Genomic DNA, 17,366 nt, shown 5'->3' with positions numbered 1-17,366 from the left:
TCCTCTCTGCTGAGGCACAGACTACCCAAACCCGCCGCCGCCATCTTCCCCCGTCGCCGTCATTGCCAGGTTTATAGCCGTTCCCACACAGTCCCACGGGCCTTGGCTGATGCTTCACCTGAACTGTCACCACGGTTCTTGACCACTTCGACATGCACAGGATGATCAGATTACCCTGCAAAAGCTGCCTTTGGGCTTCTTCAATTTCAGTGTGGACATCACAGGGATCAGTGGCAAGGTCTTTGAAGTGTCGTTACAAATGGGCCTTTCCTTTGGTAAAGAGATCCTTTTTAATCATAGTAAGAAAATGTCTTTCTATTCCTTTTTGACATTAAAATAATTTTTAAGTGAAGTTACTTTTTATTGAATGCCTTTTAGCATGCATATTAGGAAAAACTGATGGTTGTTCTCGCCCCCATTAAAGCCATTTTTGGTGCAATGAATTCTGTTCATTGGTATCCTTATGCCTAAATATAATTGAATTTGTAAACTAAAAATTCCTGTCCATGGGAGGCTGGAGAGATGGCCAGCAATTAAGAACACATACTGGTCTTGCAGAGGACCTGAGTTTGGCTCACATGTTGGGTGGCTCACAACCACCTATATAACTCCAGCTGTAGGGGATCCATCCCTCTTCTGGGACTGGAGAGATGGTTCATCCATTTGAGAGCACTGGTTGCTGCTCCAGAGAACCCGGGTTCAATTCCCAGCACCTACATGGTAGCTCACAACTGTCTGTAACTCCAGTTCCAGGGGATCCACTACCCTCTCCTGACCTCTTTGGGCACCAGGCACACATGTGGTGCACATGCAGGCAAAGCACTCATACACACAAAACAAAATTTAAACATCACTTTTTTAAAAAGACTTCCTTTCTCTTCTTTTTTTCTTTCTTTCTTTTTCTTTTTTGGTAGGGGAAGGAGAGGTTTTGTTTTGTTTTGTTTTGTTTTATAAGACAAGGCATGCAGCTCTGGCCTCGAACTTCTGAGTGGCTGGTATTAGAGGTGTGAACTGCCACCAGGCTAATTACTCAAGCTTCTTTTCCTTTCCTCTGTCCCACCCTATGCGCCTTCTGTGGCAGGCTCCTCCCATCAGGATGTGTCTTCTGGGTCCCCGGGGCTCTGGCAAAACTACGTGTGCAAGAAAGTTGGCAGAAAACTTTGGCGTTTTTCACATTCAATTTGATGAGTTTCTCCAAGAAAAATTGCTGCTCAAGGCTGAAAGGAAATTCGGACCAGAGTTTGAGGAGGATTCCGAGGACGAGCAAGCCGCAAAGCAAGAACTGGAGGAGCTTGCGGTTCAGGCCAATGTGAAGATTGAAGAAGAGAGCACAAAGAAGCCGGTGAGCTGGCGATGCCCCCGGGGAGGCTGTGTTTGCCGCACAAGCTGGTCAGTAGCAGGCAGGTGAGGGCAAAGCCCCGGCTGCAGCAGCCAAGGCAGGCTAGACTCGGTCACCCTCCCAGGACGCCAGCTAGAGTTACGGTGGAAAGAGAAAGAGGAGATTCAATGTGAGAGATAGAGGGGTCCCGTGACCCCAAGTTCATCTTTGGGGTACTGACACACGTGGTCTAAGCAGTCCTGGCCAAGGTGTGATCTGGCCATCGATGTCTCAGCTTTGTTTCTGCAAGATGGTTCGAAGAGTCCCTATTGTTTGAAGGGAGCGGCTAGGGGCGGCCACACCGCCCCAGGGCGGTGGTCTGTTCCTGGACTCCAAGGTGACTGCAGATTTAGGACAGTGACGTTCAGGGACCTCTGGGGAGTCTAGAACAGGAAATTGCGAAGTGCTGGAAGTAAGGTGCCTCCTTTATTTGTGTGCGCTTTCGGCTTGAAGGGAATGAAGGGGGTTCACATTTCTAGGTAGTGCCTCCCTGAGTGAGGAGCATGCGCGTGTGGAGAGAGGTGAGAGGCGCATGCACAATGACCCGGGCGCCAGGCTCGGTCCTCCTCGTTAACCCGAGAGCCCAAGTGAGAAGCCAGCTCCTTTCCTTGAAAAGCAGCATCTATGTTATACAATCACAGTAACTTCAAACGACAGAGACCCGAGGAGGAGCCACCATAAATGTCGCCCTCTCAGTGTGGTAGATAAACCCGCCTCTCGCCTGGCGTATGAAATACCGAGTCTTCCGTGATTCTGACCAAAGTCAGGAAAGTGAAGCCCTCACTGAATGGTTGTATAGCATTCATTTGGGACCTTTTTGTCTGGTGAGTCTGAACTACAGGAGAAGGCTTCTCACCATTGTGCTTTTATTTTCCTGTCAAATAGTGGGTTTTTTTTAAGTGCCTTGTTGCCAATGGAGATTTTGAAATATTAATCTCTGGTGAGGCCTAATAGAAAACTATATATATATATATAATCTTAAATGCTCTCTCTATTAACCATTTCTGATATAATGAGGCTGCTTTGCTCTCAAATGAGCCCCTCAAATGATCTCAGACACAATTATAGAAAACAAAAACTCGGACAGACAGTGACTCACAGTATCCCAATAGGTAACAAGGCATGCCCTCAGACACACCTGTATTCCGTCGTCAGAGAGAAAATAGTATTCAATAAACTTAATGATACTGACCCAGGTTTCCCTGCTTTTCTGTGGGTGATCAGTTGATGCCGATTTTTGTTGTTTTTTTTCTATTTCCTGAATTGTTTGGTGTCTCAGGAGGCACACGAGCGGTTTTACTTTAGATAATAAAATGACAGTCTTGCTTCCTGGCAAGTGAGCGTTTATCAGATCTTACTCATTTTCAGAATGTCCGATGGTGAAAGTGCTCAACAAACAAAAAACAAAAAACAAAAAACAAAAAACCTCCATCCCAGAACCTGGACAATGAATGGCTCCACCGTCAGGAGCACCTGTTGCTTTTGTAGAGGACCCAGGTCTGAGTATCGGCATCTTCATGGTAGCCCAGGGAATCCAGTGCCCTCCTCTTCTGGCCTCCATGGGCACCGGGCATGCATGATACACAGGCACACACGCAGGCAAAACGCTCAGACACATGAAATATAAATAAATAATTATTCTTTTAAAAAGGTTCATTGCATTCCAGAGTTGACTGACATGTTTTTATTATCCATTTGAGGGTCACCTTCAGAGAAAGATGCCTGACTTCATCACCCCAATATTTTCTCTTTGTTAATTGTGATGCTATTCGCCCCTTCTAGAATGTGCTTCAGGAAACCGTCTGGTTGGCCCATCCTCTAATCAGGATCTGGCTTAAGGAGATATAACTGTATCTCCTTATAGCATAGATGGAAAAAAAATCAGTTAAGCTTTACAGATGTGTGATGTGAATCAAGCAAAGTTTTGGCACAAAAAGAAAACCGCATTATGACCATAGCGTCATATGTGAAAATATCATGTTGTCATAGTGACTTCTCTTAGCTCTATTAGGTTGTTTTTGTTGTTGTTGTTGTTGTTGTTTTTGTTTTTTTTTTTACTTAATCACATCATATATCAGTACACAGAACTCAAGTTTTAAAATGTTTTCAAGTAACTATCAAAAGTGACCTCAGAGAAAAATACAGATATCATTCTACTTAGTGTTGTAAAACACAGTATTGCTTATCAACGTGGGCCTTTAGACTCCTTATCCTGTCACTTCTGCTTCTAGATTCCAGACGTGCAGTTCACAGAAGAGGAAGAAGCAATCAAGCTGAGTCTAACGGAGAACGAGGCCCTGCCTTCCGAAATTCTAGACCCCATCCTTTCCGAGTGGTGGCTTAAAGAACCGATACGGTGCCTCCATACACAGGGTTTTGCTTCTTACTGGGTTTCTTTACTTTGTCCTTGATGGTAAAACTAGAGTCCACTTCGCACCTACAAATTTGCTCTTATTCATCCATGTACACTACACGTTAAAACATCTGTGGAGCTTTTGATAGACACTGATCCACCCCAAAACTATTAAATCAGAATCTGCTGAAGTTTGAGTCCAGGACCCGGGCACTGGCATTTTTTAGGGCCCCCGGGTGATTCTAGTGCGCAGCTGCAGTTGAGAAGGATTCTCTAAGCCCACATCCCTCATGGTGTGTCGGACTCTTGCTCCTGTAGCCTTGTGCTGATTACAGTGCCAACCACTGGGGAGCTGTCCACGCTTAGCCCATTGACAAAGGCCTGCAATAGTGCTGACCCACACAGAACAAATCTTCAGACCCCTGGAGTTGAAAACTTTCCTTGACTTCCTCACTGGGATATTCTGCCTTGATATCCACCAAAAGAGCATGAAATGATATTTGCAATATTGGTTACAGCGCAAACACATTTGCAAATTGCTACATGCCAAGTACTGGTCAACTGTACTTCATTCGCATCAACTTAATCTGTATATGAAAAGTAATCATGTTGTCGCAGTAACTTCACTTAGCTGTATTAGATACTTTTAGTATTTAATCATATTAAAAATTGGTGCATAGAATGGGATAGAAATTTGCATTATCTCACTGTCAAATACAGAGACGTTAGAGAAATACTTCCATGCTCCCCTGGGCACATTTGTATCTACTGCCTATCTGAAATGAGGAAGTGGGATTGAGTCATCAAGTTTTTTTAAATATTCTTGTTCCCTAAATTAGATCAGCTGTGGGAAACGTGGGCAAATAACCCACAGCTTTATAGTCATGAGTTGCTCTTCATTAACTTAGCTTCTCACGTCACACCACACATTAAGATATCTATATAAAGAACCAGGAAAAGAAACAAAAACAAAACACAACAATTTTTAAATTAAAAAGTAAAATGTCTGGAGCAGTGACTCAACAATTAAGAGCACCAAGACCCCAGTTCGATTCCCAGCACCCACGCAACGGTTCACAACCATCTTTAGCTCTAGTTCCAGGGGATCTGAGGCCCTCTGCCTGGCCTCTGTGCACGCCAGACACATATGTAGTACATATACACACATGCAGATAAAATGCTCACCCCAGAAAATAAAAACAAGTATTTTTTAAAATTTAAAATAAGTAAAAATATAGAGATGTCTCTATAGAGATATAGAGACATGAATTCAATTTAATGTAAAAAGTTACAATGTAAAATCTAAATATTGAGTATCATACAACCATCACATTTTATTATGATAAAGATTTACAATGGCATGTAATATTATATGATAATACACTTTAAAAGATGCAGAAAAGTATCATAATATGGTAGAGCTGGGCACATGAAGAACTGAATAGAAGAAATACAAAAGACTAATATCTAGGGTACAGGATTATGGATAATTTGCTGTTTGATGGCTTTTCCCCTCTACTTTCCAATTTTTTATTGCATTGCTTTTACAAGTGAGGGAAAAGGTTGGCTTCTTTTCACTTTTTTCCAGTCTACTAAATTAATCCTGGAGAGCTCCTGAGGGCTAAAGTTTGGGGGATGACAGAAATGGACAGGCGGAGGCGCCAGGCCTTGGCTCGCAAACGGCAGTGGGAGGGAGGTAGAGAGTGTGTCTTGTATGTTCATTGTGTCTTGTATGTTCTGCACCAAGTGCTGCTGAGTCCAGTGAAGAGTGGGTTGGGGCGATAAGGGCGACCGCGATTTTTGACAGTATAATACACAGATCCTTCCTGAAGGACTTACTGAAAAAAACAAGTGGGGCTTTGAAACTTCTGAATTAAAACTCAGAAGAGAGTTTGAATAGCAGAGGTGAGGACTTGGAAGCCCTTGTCCAAGAAGTGGCACCAGGTCACGGGGCAAGAAATGTGCTCCTCACAGAAGGGACTAGACGGAAGCCATTGCTGAAGGAGAAAATACCCAGCATGGCCAATGTAGGGAAAATTCCCTACTTGCCAGGAGAGGAGAATTAACATTTGAGAATTAACCTCTGAAGACTGAAGCAGCCAGATGTTTATGAAAGTCTTGTTTTATTGAGAAGAAAACATACATGTATGTGTGAATATAGTAATTTTTTTTTTTTTGGATAAAGAAGACCAACAAGCTCACCCAAAGGCAGATCAATTCTGACCTCTCAACAGGAACGTGAAGCCAATTCCTCAGGCTGCTTTATAAGTCCTTTATTGGAATGAGTTGGCTTTCCAGTTATTCTCATGGCCTTAAAAGTTCTGTCACCTGAGGCAGAATATGCACATGAGTAATTGTTATTGGTTACAAAGAGACCCTGGAGGAGTTTCGGAAGTGCCTTATGGCAGGAAGTGTCCTGAGGCTCAGCCAAGCAGTCTCTTTAAAGGCAACATATTCCTTAGGCTAGGCACTTCTCCCATGCAGAGAGCTTACTTTCTCATTTATAACTTTTTATAGCTTCCAGGTAATAATTATCAGCCAGCTAACTGCAATTGTATATTAAAAACACAAATATTATCTTAATCCAAATTTATACATTTTGGGAAAAAATATCATTTAAACACTTGCTTCTTGAACTCTGGGTTGTTACTCCAGATGGGATAAGAATCATGTAAAAATTCCAGTGTAGGAAGTCATGAAAAATTCAGCAACAGTAAAATATTTTTTAATGCATAAAAACAAAACCTTAATCCAGAAATAAAACACATAATGAATGTGTGGTGTTTGGGGCAATGCCCATCAGTGTGGCATTGTATGACTTCCCCATAGCCTCAGTTCTGAACACACAGCATGCACACTTTGCAATATGCATGCCTTCACAGCACACAAGGCCAATGAACGTTCTCTGAAGCTTCTCAGCTCATAGTCAAACTACTGTATGCCACGAACTACAAGAGTTTTGCTGCATACAAAGTTTTCTGTTCTTACAGAAACATAATAGCAATTCATATTCTCCTACTGACCTTCATTGTTACAATATTTGATTTTAAAATGTGCTGTCTGGCCGGGCGGTGGTGGCGCACGCCTTTAATCCCAGCACTCGGGAGGCAGAGCCAGGTGGATCTCTGTGAGTTCGAGGCCAGCCTGGGCTACCAAGTGAGTCCCGGGAAAGGCGCAAAGCTACACAGAGAAACCCTGTATCGAAAAACCAAAAAAAAAAAAAAAAAAAAAAAAAAAAAAAAAAAAAAAATGTGCTGTCTGAATTGATGAGTTGATTTGCATGAAAAATCATTAGATGAATTTTGACTTAGGATTGGGACAGAATTTCCAATAATTATTGAAATGATCCTAAGCATACTGCCGCCATTTTGCATTACATATTTATACACAGTGGCATTCTCAATATTAACAGCTGTATTTCTGAGAAACATTGAAGATGCTGTGTGTCCTACATTATCAAATACTCGGCCAAGATTGAATTCTCTGTTTGCTTTTCTTGTTGGTTTGTTGTTTGCTTGTTGAGACGGGATCTCACTGGGCAGCTCCAACTGGCCCGGAAGTCGCTTGGCAGATCAGGCTGGCCTCGAACTCACAGAGATCCACTTGCCTCTTTACATAAAAATAATCAAGTACATAAATCTTTAACAAATGGTAAAATTACATACATGCCAAAGAATTGTTTTAAAACAAGTTTATTATCACCAAGTATCTGATTTGTATAGGTATTTTGCATGCCTGTATACCCAGGCCACCTAAAAATTTCCCAGAGCCTGACATGGTAGTGCACACCTTTAATCCATGCACTCGGGAGGCAGAGACAGGGAGTCTTTGTGAATTTGAGGTCAGCCTGATCTACATAGCAGATTCCAGGTCAGCCAGGGTTATGAGACCTTGACTCAAAAAAAAAAAAAAAGAAAAAATCCCTCAGACAAAAGGGGCTGGCAAGTGAAAAAGATTTCAGAAGCTCTGATACATACAACTAGAAATATTTTCTAAACAATCATGCCATGGTGAATTCTTCAAACTATTTATCACACATCTCATGAGTCGTGATTCATCAACACATGTTGAAATCTATACCATATGCAGAGACAGTATGTCAGTATGTGGAGGGTCTCTCTCTGCTGGCTTTACAGCAGGCAAGGGAAACACTGCCAAGAGTCAAGAACGAAACTCCGTTCAGCCCGATTTTGGTAACCGGTGCTGAGCCAAGACTTCTTGGAGTCTGACATCAACTCTCTCTCTCTCTCTCTCTCTCTCTCTCTCTCTCTCTCTCTCTCTCTCTCTCTCTCTCTCTCTCTCTCTCTCTTTGCCATGTTTAAGCATAGCACAATTTTGAGGAAAACTTTTCAGATAACAGCTCAGTTCTGTGAGTACAACAAAGCTTAAGACACACATGTGACTTCATCCCTTAGTTGGGTGCTATTGATTGAGAAATAATGCTCAAGGTGAGGGTCTGGGGAGAATGACTAGGGTAAAAATAATGCCCGGCCCTAAAATAGCATAGAAGTCACATAGGCTGTGGTACAGTACAAATGACATCTCTCACAAGGATGAGTCTTATGACTTAGAAGTGATGCTCGTGGTTTTAGTAGGAAGGGTCTGGGAGAAGTGAAAGATTAAGTTCTGGAAGACTGGGTAGAGCCTGGCTCCTCAGACAGCGAAGGATCACCAGGTTGTAAATGACATCAATTCCCAGCATTCCAGGAGGAACAGGCTAAACATTTCTTTCCTTTAAAGTTAAACATCTGCAAGTTTAACTTTCCTGGCTTCTCCAGCGCTGTCTGTATGCCCAAGCACTTTTTACCTTTCCATCAACATACAGTATAAGTAGATCTATAATATAATATTTTCATGTTCGAGTGTTTAAGTTGCCATACGAAATAGTGAACCTGTAACATTTTCATCCATATGTATAATTGTTTGTTGCTCGTGGTACCCCTCATGATCACCCTGTTAAACCTCCCACTGGTTCCTTTCTGCTCACCAAATAGTTCCTCTGCTTTCCCGTCCTAGGTCTCATATAGAAATTGGTAGCTAGGTAGCCAAGTAGATGAGATAGAAAGATAATTCTGAAATGAGAGAAACATGGGGATGTCTGTCTTTTGAGTGTGGCTTAGCTGGAATATATATGATGTTTTAAGCGAATTCTGAAAATGTCCACGCAGCTCCACCGGCTTCATACTGGATGGTTTCCCGCGGTACCCCGAGGAAGCCCAGTTTCTAGCGGAGCGTGGCTTTTTCCCAGACGTTGCTGCCATGATACAGGTAGAGGATCAAGATATCTTTGATCGCCTCCTTCCAGCGCAAGTGCAGAAGTGGAGACAGAAACAGCGCAAGAAAGCAGAACGGAAGAAATTCATCAAAGACTTGAAGACAAAAATCAGGGTACATATCCAGTACAGACACACGGGAATACGGCCGTTTGCCACATGTTTGGGTTAGTAATCTTCACAAGAATGGAGTTCTCAGGCTTTAATACCACAGTAAGCATGAAAACATCTTCCATCAAATATTTCATCTTTTAATAAGAATTAAAAATTATTTAAAGCTTTTTTGAGACAGGGTCTCTCTCTCTCTCTCTCTCTCTCTCTCTCTCTCTCTCTCTCTCTCTCTCTCTCTCTCTCTCTCTCTCTCTCTCTCTCTGTGTCTTTCTCGACCTGTCTGGGAACTCCCTATATAAACCAGGCTGCCCTTGAACTCAGAGATCTCCTGTCTCTGAGTTCAAGGGCAGCCTGGTCTCTGAGTTCAAGGGCAGCCTGGTTTATATAGGGAAGCTTTTCTGATCACGAACATGTTAATGCTTCACTTTCCAAATCAGTAGTGTCCAGGCCTCCCTCCATCAGGCACAGGAGCAGGCTGAAGGGCCAGCGGAGGCAGAAAGGGCTGTGAGGGAGCCAGAGCTGCAAAACAGAGGATCTTGGCCCCTGGTGCCCAGGCTCCCACCCACCACTACCTCTGTCCTGATTCCGGGGTCTTTGGGTTCACACCAGCGCTTTTCCTGGATTGGTCTCTGTACTCTCCAGCTCATCCTTCCAGCTTCCCGCAGACCAGTCTCCTAAATGTCTGTCTGAATCAAGTCGGACCATCAGGGTCTGAACGCCCAGTCCTGTTCCAAACCCAGCTCCTAACTGTATGTTTTGGCTGCGGTAAATGTAAGCCTTTCACTTCAGCAGCTACACCAGCTGCTTCCGGGTCTCCTCCTCAGGGCGTCTCACGCCCTGGGTGACATCGCACAGATCTCTCTGGGTTCCTGTTAACTCGCCCTTAAGTGGCTGGCACTGCCTACTTGACGACTTGATATGTATTTTGAGGAGAAAGTGAAAGAATGTATACTGTCGGAAGCAGTGCCCACCTTTGGCAGGCACTCTGTAATTAAACTCCAGGGAGTCCTGAGCCAACCAGCACCAAAATCCTGAGGACAGATCCACTGGGTTAGGCTGGAGGACCCTGAAAAGAATAGGGCATGGTCGTTCACCCTCCCTGGCCATCTCCAGCATGCATGCTCCCCAGAGGTACAGCTGTGCTTTCACAGACGCGTCTTCACAGTAAGGAAAAGAGATCTCTGGGAAATTCAGTGACTCCCACACAAAACGAGCAACACATTTGAAAACGGGGCTCTAGGACAGTGACTGATACCCCGGGCTGTTGGGCTGTTTGTCCCTCGGGAGGGAGATAGCCCAGAAGGACATGAATGCACTCTAGCAATCATCGTCACTTGTGGTCCACGAGAGGGTCCCTGCCCTCTCCCATGTTAGCCCCTCGAAAAGGTACATTGATCCATAGCAAGTGATTTTATCATTTTTCTATTGTAAACTTGTAAATGTGTCTTTAACAGGAGGATATGATTGCTAAAAGAAGAGCTGAACTTATTTTAGAGAGAGAGAGGAAAAAGGTAAGCACATGATTTTTTTTTAAGCGTAACACTATGATCTCCACAGTTGAAAAACGCAAAAGGATATGTTTAAATAAAAAGTCTGCAAGAGCTAACACAGAATTTCAGGGGATCAGTGAAATGACACATAATTTTGTTTCTTTTATTTTTGTCATGGTATCTGCCACTATTTAAAATGACCTTTTTATATTTATAATCAGAAAAGAATAAATACTTTTTTGTTTTGTTTTGTTTTGAGACAGGGTCTCTCCATGTCACCCTGGCTGTCTTGGAGCTTGCTATGTAGACCAGGCTAGACTTGAACTTGCAGAAATCCGCCTGCCTCTGCCTCCTGAGTTTGGTGATTAAAAGCATATACCACCACACCAGGCATGAACAAATACTTAAAGAAAAGAAACCATTAAAGACGCTGAAGTATTCTCATACAAAATACACAGCGCACTGAACTGTGTTTCTTGTGGATTTTCATCTTTTGGGATTTTCATCTTGCTTCCACACTTCCGACCTCCACCACAGAGGCAGGCTGGAAGCATGGGAGTGAGGCTAGATGGGGCCCACAAAGCTGACCTGGAACTGAACTGTCGATTGTCTCAGGGTGTGAAATGAGATGGAGGACAGCCTGGGAATCGTCACAGTCAGACCCGCGTGCGGGGTGCTGTGTCATGTCTACCCACCCTTGGAGAGGGAGGGTTTTGTTTAATGTGGGGAACAGCTGTTCCCACGTCATCCTCGCTGACCCACCGTTACAGCCAAACCAGTCAAGGGTACAGAAGCTAGAGGACATAATTAGACAAAGTGTTAGGGTTTGAGTGTGGAGTGTCCCCTACAGGCTCCCGTATCTGAATACTTGTACTCCAGCTGGGTCATTGTCTTGGAAAGCTGTGGAACCTTTCTGAGGTAAAACCTTACTGTGGGGAAGGGGTCATTGAGGGTAGGCCTTGAGGTTAGAGTCCAGCCTCACTTCCTGTCCACTCTTCCTGTTCCACTGAGATGGGAAGGAAGTTGGGAGCCTCAGCTGCACACGGCTGAGACCACGCCTTCCCCTGCATAATGGACTGCATTCTCAAAGAGAACAGGAAGCAAACCTCCTCTTCACGGTTTGCCTCGGCTAGCTGGTGGGGAGAAAAGTCAACCGTCATGTATGCTATTAGAGGAGGCATTTCTATACTCACTCCTTCCTCAGAGCATCAGGTGGGGGCATATTCGCTAAATGGGGAGTTAGAATGTAGAAATAATCTGTCCTCCTCCCCAAGGACCGTCCTCTGGTTAACAAATAAAAATGAACAAACAAACAAAAAAACTAAAATAATCCTCACATATACCCCAAAAGAAGAGAAGGGGGGACCCCAGATTACACTCTATATGGAACCAGGAAGCAGCTTTGACAATTCAAATTAGTATTACAAAGTCATCCCAAGCATGTCTTGCTTTTAACTAATACAAGATGGAGGGGATTTGTTGTTGTTTGTTTAAAGGAGGAAACAAAAACCAGCACTCACCACTTTCTGACAATACCCAGTCATGCAAAATTAACTAGTGCCGGGCGGGCAAGGGTGGCCATGCCGTTGGCCTGGTCACACATGGCGCCTGTGACCAGCTGTAAGACGTCTGTCAGTATTTCGGAAATCAGTTTTCACCTTTGACCTTGAGCGTGATTGAAACTTTGCTTTGGTGTGATGACGGCGCCGTCTGTGCAGAAAGACCCTGGAGAGGTGTTCACAGCAGACACGCGGTGCTTCTTCCGGGCTTCTGGAGGCTCCAGGGCAGCCGCTATTGCTCCAGCACATGTTCTTAGGCTCTTCTGTGTGGGGGCAGAGCATTCCACACACTTGACAGCCTTCATCCCGGGCCAGCTTTTCAGCGGGGGCCCTGGAGGGAGAGGCCTCTGTTTGTTCTGGGCAAGTTTCTCATTAGTAGAGGAGTCACCTCTGAGATCCACTGGGTCCCCACATGCCAGAAAGGAATCTTCAGACATTGTTATCTCAGGCACCCGCTTTCCTTTCACATTTTCAAATGAGGATGGAGAGACCACCGAAAAACACACCAGAAAAGCAGGTGGTGGGTCACTCCATAGGACGTCAGAACATGCTTCACCAGCGGCACCGTTGCCTACAACAAACACACTTCATTGTTTGCATTTCGGGAATAATTTTGTATCCACTTAAATACTTCAAATTAGGAGTTGACCTCAGCTCCTCCCACCACGGGGGCGGCGGGGCGGTGGGGGCAGGGGAGAGCATTGGCACCATTCCTGACTTTACCTTCTTAAAACTAACTTGGGAATGCATGCAAAGCCCTTTTAGCAGCAAAAAAACCTTCTGTAACCTGCAGGTCTGCTTCAGTGGCCCAGTAACTGCTTCCATTGATCCTACAGGAAACCTTGCCATCTTGTGGGAATTCTGCCTCAGAATGTGATTAAAGAGTGTTCTGTAAACCAAATCCCAGATCTGTCTAAGATCCCTCTTCTCCTGTCCACTGGGTCTGCCTCTGGGCCTTCTCTAGAATGTGGGTTTCTTCTATTGTGTTGGGTAGCCGCCGGAAGGAGATATCTTGGAAGAGCCAGGAGAATGAATCAACAAAACCACCAGGCATGCCCAGGGGAATAGTTATCAGACGTACAGACCCTGTTTACGGCAAGCCAAAGTCGGAGGTCAGATGATACTGAAGCAGGGTTCAGGGCCAAGAGCAGCTCTGGTAGCTTCTCGAGACAGCAGAGGTCAGAGTGTAGACTCAAAGGTTGACACACAGATCATGTTTTGGAATAAGTTGGAGACTGAAGCTTAAGACATTGAAACCAAATAGTTCAAAATAGACCCTCCAAATCCAGAATTAGAAGACGTTCTTACCCCCACAGAGCATCATGGGAGCCAGGCTATCTGAATAATGTTCGTGTGTGTCAGAAAGCCCTCAGAGCTCAGGCAAGTCTCTCACTTGCTCCTCGCCCATTGCCTCTCTAATCCACAGGCATTAGGACCATAATCTTCATTACCGTCTTACATAGTCATCACCCAGGCATAGCCTAACTCAGCTTCCTTCCACTGGTTGATGGAACATACCCCAACCCCAGTGCTGGTCTGTGAGACCACAGATTCTCTGTGCTTTCTGTAGATACGCTGATTGGGGCTTCCTATCCCCACTTTGGGGCCTTCTTTGGATTATTTGAGTATATTGGGTTTTGTTTTGGGGGGTTTTTTGTTTTGTTTTGTTTTTTTGTTTTTCAAGACAGGGTTTCTCTGTGTAGCTTTGGAGCCTGTCCTGGAAGTCACTCTGTAGCCCAGGCTGGCCTCAAACTCACAGAGTTCCGCCTGGCTCTGCCTCCTGAGTGCTGGGATTAAAGGTGTGCGCCACCACCGCCCGGCGGAATTTTATTTATTTATTTTTTTTTTTAGATCAGGTCTTTCTATATAGCCCTGGCTGTCCTGGAACTCACTCTGTAGACAAGACTGACCTCAAACTCACAGAGATCTTCCTACCTCTGCCTCCTTAGCTCTAGAATGAAAGGCATGGACTACCTGGGATCTCTTTCAGTTTTCTATGGCTTTGGGGTTATAGCTTTGAGCTCTGTTTCCAGCGATTGCTCTAGCAATTCCTTATTTTTCTACATTCTTCTTGGAGTCAGTATTATTATTTGTAACAATATATGTTCTTTTTCTTCCACCCTAACCCATCAACACCCTTTGGCTACCCCGTGTGCCTGACAGTTTTAGAAAGCACACGAGACAAGGCTGTCTTCATGTTTCTGAGCAAGAGAAGAGTTGCTCCCCTCTTACAGGCCTCGGAGTACTCGGGGTTCTCGGGGTTCTCGGGGTACTCGGGGTACTCAGGGTTCTCGGGGTACTCGGGGTTCTCGGGGTACTCGAGGTTCTCAGGGTACGTCTGCTTCTGCAGCCCTTGCGACCTCCTCAGACCATGGAAGGCGGCACAGTGAGAACACAACCGTCTGAATCGTGGGCCCCATGCTCTTTCGCTCGGCTTCTCGGTCTCTGCACCTTTGCTGTCCAAAAATGTGATTACAAAGCACTCCCCTGTCGTTTGCTTGGTAATAATTCAGTTTGGGGTTTACGAAGCCTTTTGAAATCTGTAACTCTTTATCTGTCTGTCTCCATCACAGAATTGCAAAGGTCCGTCCGTGTATCCCCTATGAACCCGGGCTCCTCTAATTTTTTTAATCATTTCCCCCTTTTTAAATTGAGTAATTCTGTTCATGTGTCCTCAGACTAGCCGGCTGCTCCTCCTGCTCGCTCCACTCCATATTAAGTGGCCCCAATACTTATTTTTCATTTCAAACATTACTGTTCTTAATTTGAAAATCTCCACTTGTTTTGTGTGTGTGTGTTCCGTTTCCATCCCTCAAGTTCTGCCGTTTACCTCAAAGTAACTGCTTTCAAACTTTTCGTTCAGTGACTCCAGTGTGTAGGACAGGCATTCAGTCACTGTTGCTTTTCTTGAGAATGGGCCACAGTTTCTGAATCCCTCATATCCTGAGCAATGTGAGGCTGTGGCCTTCGGTGAGAAATGTTATGAATGGGGTTCTGGATGCTCTTATACTCCTTCAGAGAGCTTGTATTTTGGTTGCAGCAGGCAGTTAACCTTGTGAGACCAAGGATGAAGATTCTACTTTTCCTGCGCTGGGCAGCAGCTCGGGCACACTGTTATGGAACTGCCCTTTGCACACAGTCCCTGCTCAGGAGGAGACTTGGAGAGCATTCTTGAACTGAATTTGGCTTCCCGGGCCCTCAGGTCTCTGAAGTTTTCTTTCCTCTCTAGTGGCCCTAATTGTGGTTTCTTTCCCCTGGTAGTTCCAGGCAGGAAAAGAGACTATCTGCCAGAATTGTAGTGACCAGGAAATGATTCTAACAAAGCCTTAGCCAATTGCCTCCTTCAAATTCTGACTGGCCTTCGAAATGTCTGGTTTTGGTCACTCCTGGGACTACCAGGGTGAATTAGAGAGGGAGGAAAAGAGGAAGGAAAGGGGAAGAGGAAGGAGAAGAGGAAGGAAGAAAGGGTGACAGGAAGACCAGAGAGGGAAGGAAGGAGAAGGCGGCGGGGAGGGAGGAAAAGAAAAGGAAGTTTTCTCATAGTTTATGAGTGTCTGCTAGAGGTTAAGTGAACTTACTTCTCTGTGGTGGAAGCAGATCTCTGAAATCATAAAGTTTAGAATATGATTCTCCTAAGATAAAGACTGAAGTGCAAGATGTCAGGAAAAAATAGCACCATTAGAGAAGAACAAATTGCCACTTCCAATGTGTGTGTGTGTGTGTGTGTGTGTGTGTGTGTGTGTGTGTGTGTGTACAACAGTATATTTATTGTTCCAAAGAATTAAGCTGTGGTTCTATCAGATGGTCTGCTGTGAATATTCTTAGGATCTTGACCTTTTCTTTTGAGGAAGAAGGTTTGTTTTGACTTAATGGTTCCAGAGGGTTAGAATCCATCGTGGTCAGGGGGCATGACATCAGATCAGGAAGCCAGGAGGCTGCGTACAGGAAGCAGAAGGGGTAAACTGGAAGTGAGGCAAGGCTATAAGACTCTCAAAATCTGCTCCAGTAATATACTCCCTCCATCAAAATTTCATAACTTCTCCAAGCAGTGCCAACTAAGGGCCAAATGTTCAAATACATGAACCTATGGGGACATTTTTCTTTCAAATCAGGACAACCTTCTTGGGCATGATTCTGAATAAGAAGAGAAATAACCTTTACCTGGACATAGAAACAGTGCCCGAGGCCGGGTTGTGCTTTGGATCCAGCTGTGTTCCCTGGGTCTCTGCCGCTGTGGTGAAGGAAGTTTTCATAATTAAAATGAGTGGGTTCTGTCTGTTGGATTTCACTTCAGATGCAACCAAACTTGTTTGCTTTAAACTGTGTCAGTTCTACATGAAGAAATAAATACTAAATGCTTTGAGGGAAGACTGTACATGTAATAACTTAGAGACAATTTTGGAAACTGAGACGTGAACAGAAGTGAGGGAACCCTCTTGAGCTGAGGAGAATCAGGACATGTGGGAAGATGGCATGTCAGCAGTCAGATGTGGAGGTGGTAGTTAAATTTAAAAGTATTCAATTGCAAAATTAAGACTAGAAACAAAACTAAAACTGAAGACTAGGCAGAGGAAAGGAATGTTGTCCACATACCTCATCAAAGAAAGCCAACACATCACAAACTTCACACTGCCACTTTCTAAACTGATTTTTAAACCGCACATTAAAACAGAGAAAGAGCCCAATAGATTGTGATATCGTGACCTACTATGTGGTCGTTAAAATGTTGTTAACAATGAAACATATATTCTGATATGGAAAGCAATTTCAGCATGTTTCCAGCTTTCAAGGCAATTCTATAGAAAAAAACATACTACTGATACTTAAAATGAAAGACAACTATGGCTGAGGAGTAGCTCAATCTTGAGTATCTGATTGGCATGTACAGGTCTTCAATTCAATTCCCAGAACAACGACAACCAAGAGAACTTGGCTAGCAAAGCTCAGGCTGCAAGGTCACTGTCTAATACCAACAGAGAGAACACAAAGAACACACACACACACACACACACACACACACAAATAAATGTAACAAGCCATTCAGCAGTTGTTTTTTATTTTATTTTGTGTTGTTGTGATAAAACACCGTAACCAAAAGCAACCTGGAGAGGAAAGGGTTTATTTCATCTTAGAGTTTGTAGCTCATCGTCCAGAAAAGGCAGAGCAGGAATTGGAGGCAGGAACCTGGAGGCAGGAAGTAAT

At 44.2% G+C, this 17,366-nt stretch overlaps 1 protein-coding gene across 2 annotated transcripts in view; it reads left to right on the top strand.

Annotated features, from left to right (window-relative positions):
- Ak9 (adenylate kinase 9) overlaps positions 1 to 17,366 on the top strand; it is a 139,974-nt gene that overhangs the window by 97,907 nt on the left and 24,701 nt on the right. For both annotated transcript variants that reach the window (XM_016001353.3, XM_076552407.1), the window contains 4 exons: positions 1,082 to 1,342; positions 3,610 to 3,734; positions 8,900 to 9,119; positions 10,570 to 10,626. In XM_016001353.3, coding sequence (XP_015856839.1) covers positions 1,082 to 1,342; positions 3,610 to 3,734; positions 8,900 to 9,119; positions 10,570 to 10,626 — 663 coding nt within the window. The remainder of the gene's footprint in view (positions 1 to 1,081; positions 1,343 to 3,609; positions 3,735 to 8,899; positions 9,120 to 10,569; positions 10,627 to 17,366) is intronic.

This window comes from Peromyscus maniculatus, chromosome 16 (genome assembly GCF_049852395.1).
Source record: "Peromyscus maniculatus bairdii isolate BWxNUB_F1_BW_parent chromosome 16, HU_Pman_BW_mat_3.1, whole genome shotgun sequence".
NCBI lineage: Eukaryota > Metazoa > Chordata > Mammalia > Rodentia > Cricetidae > Peromyscus > Peromyscus maniculatus.
This window is presented reverse-complemented; position numbering and strand designations above follow the sequence as displayed.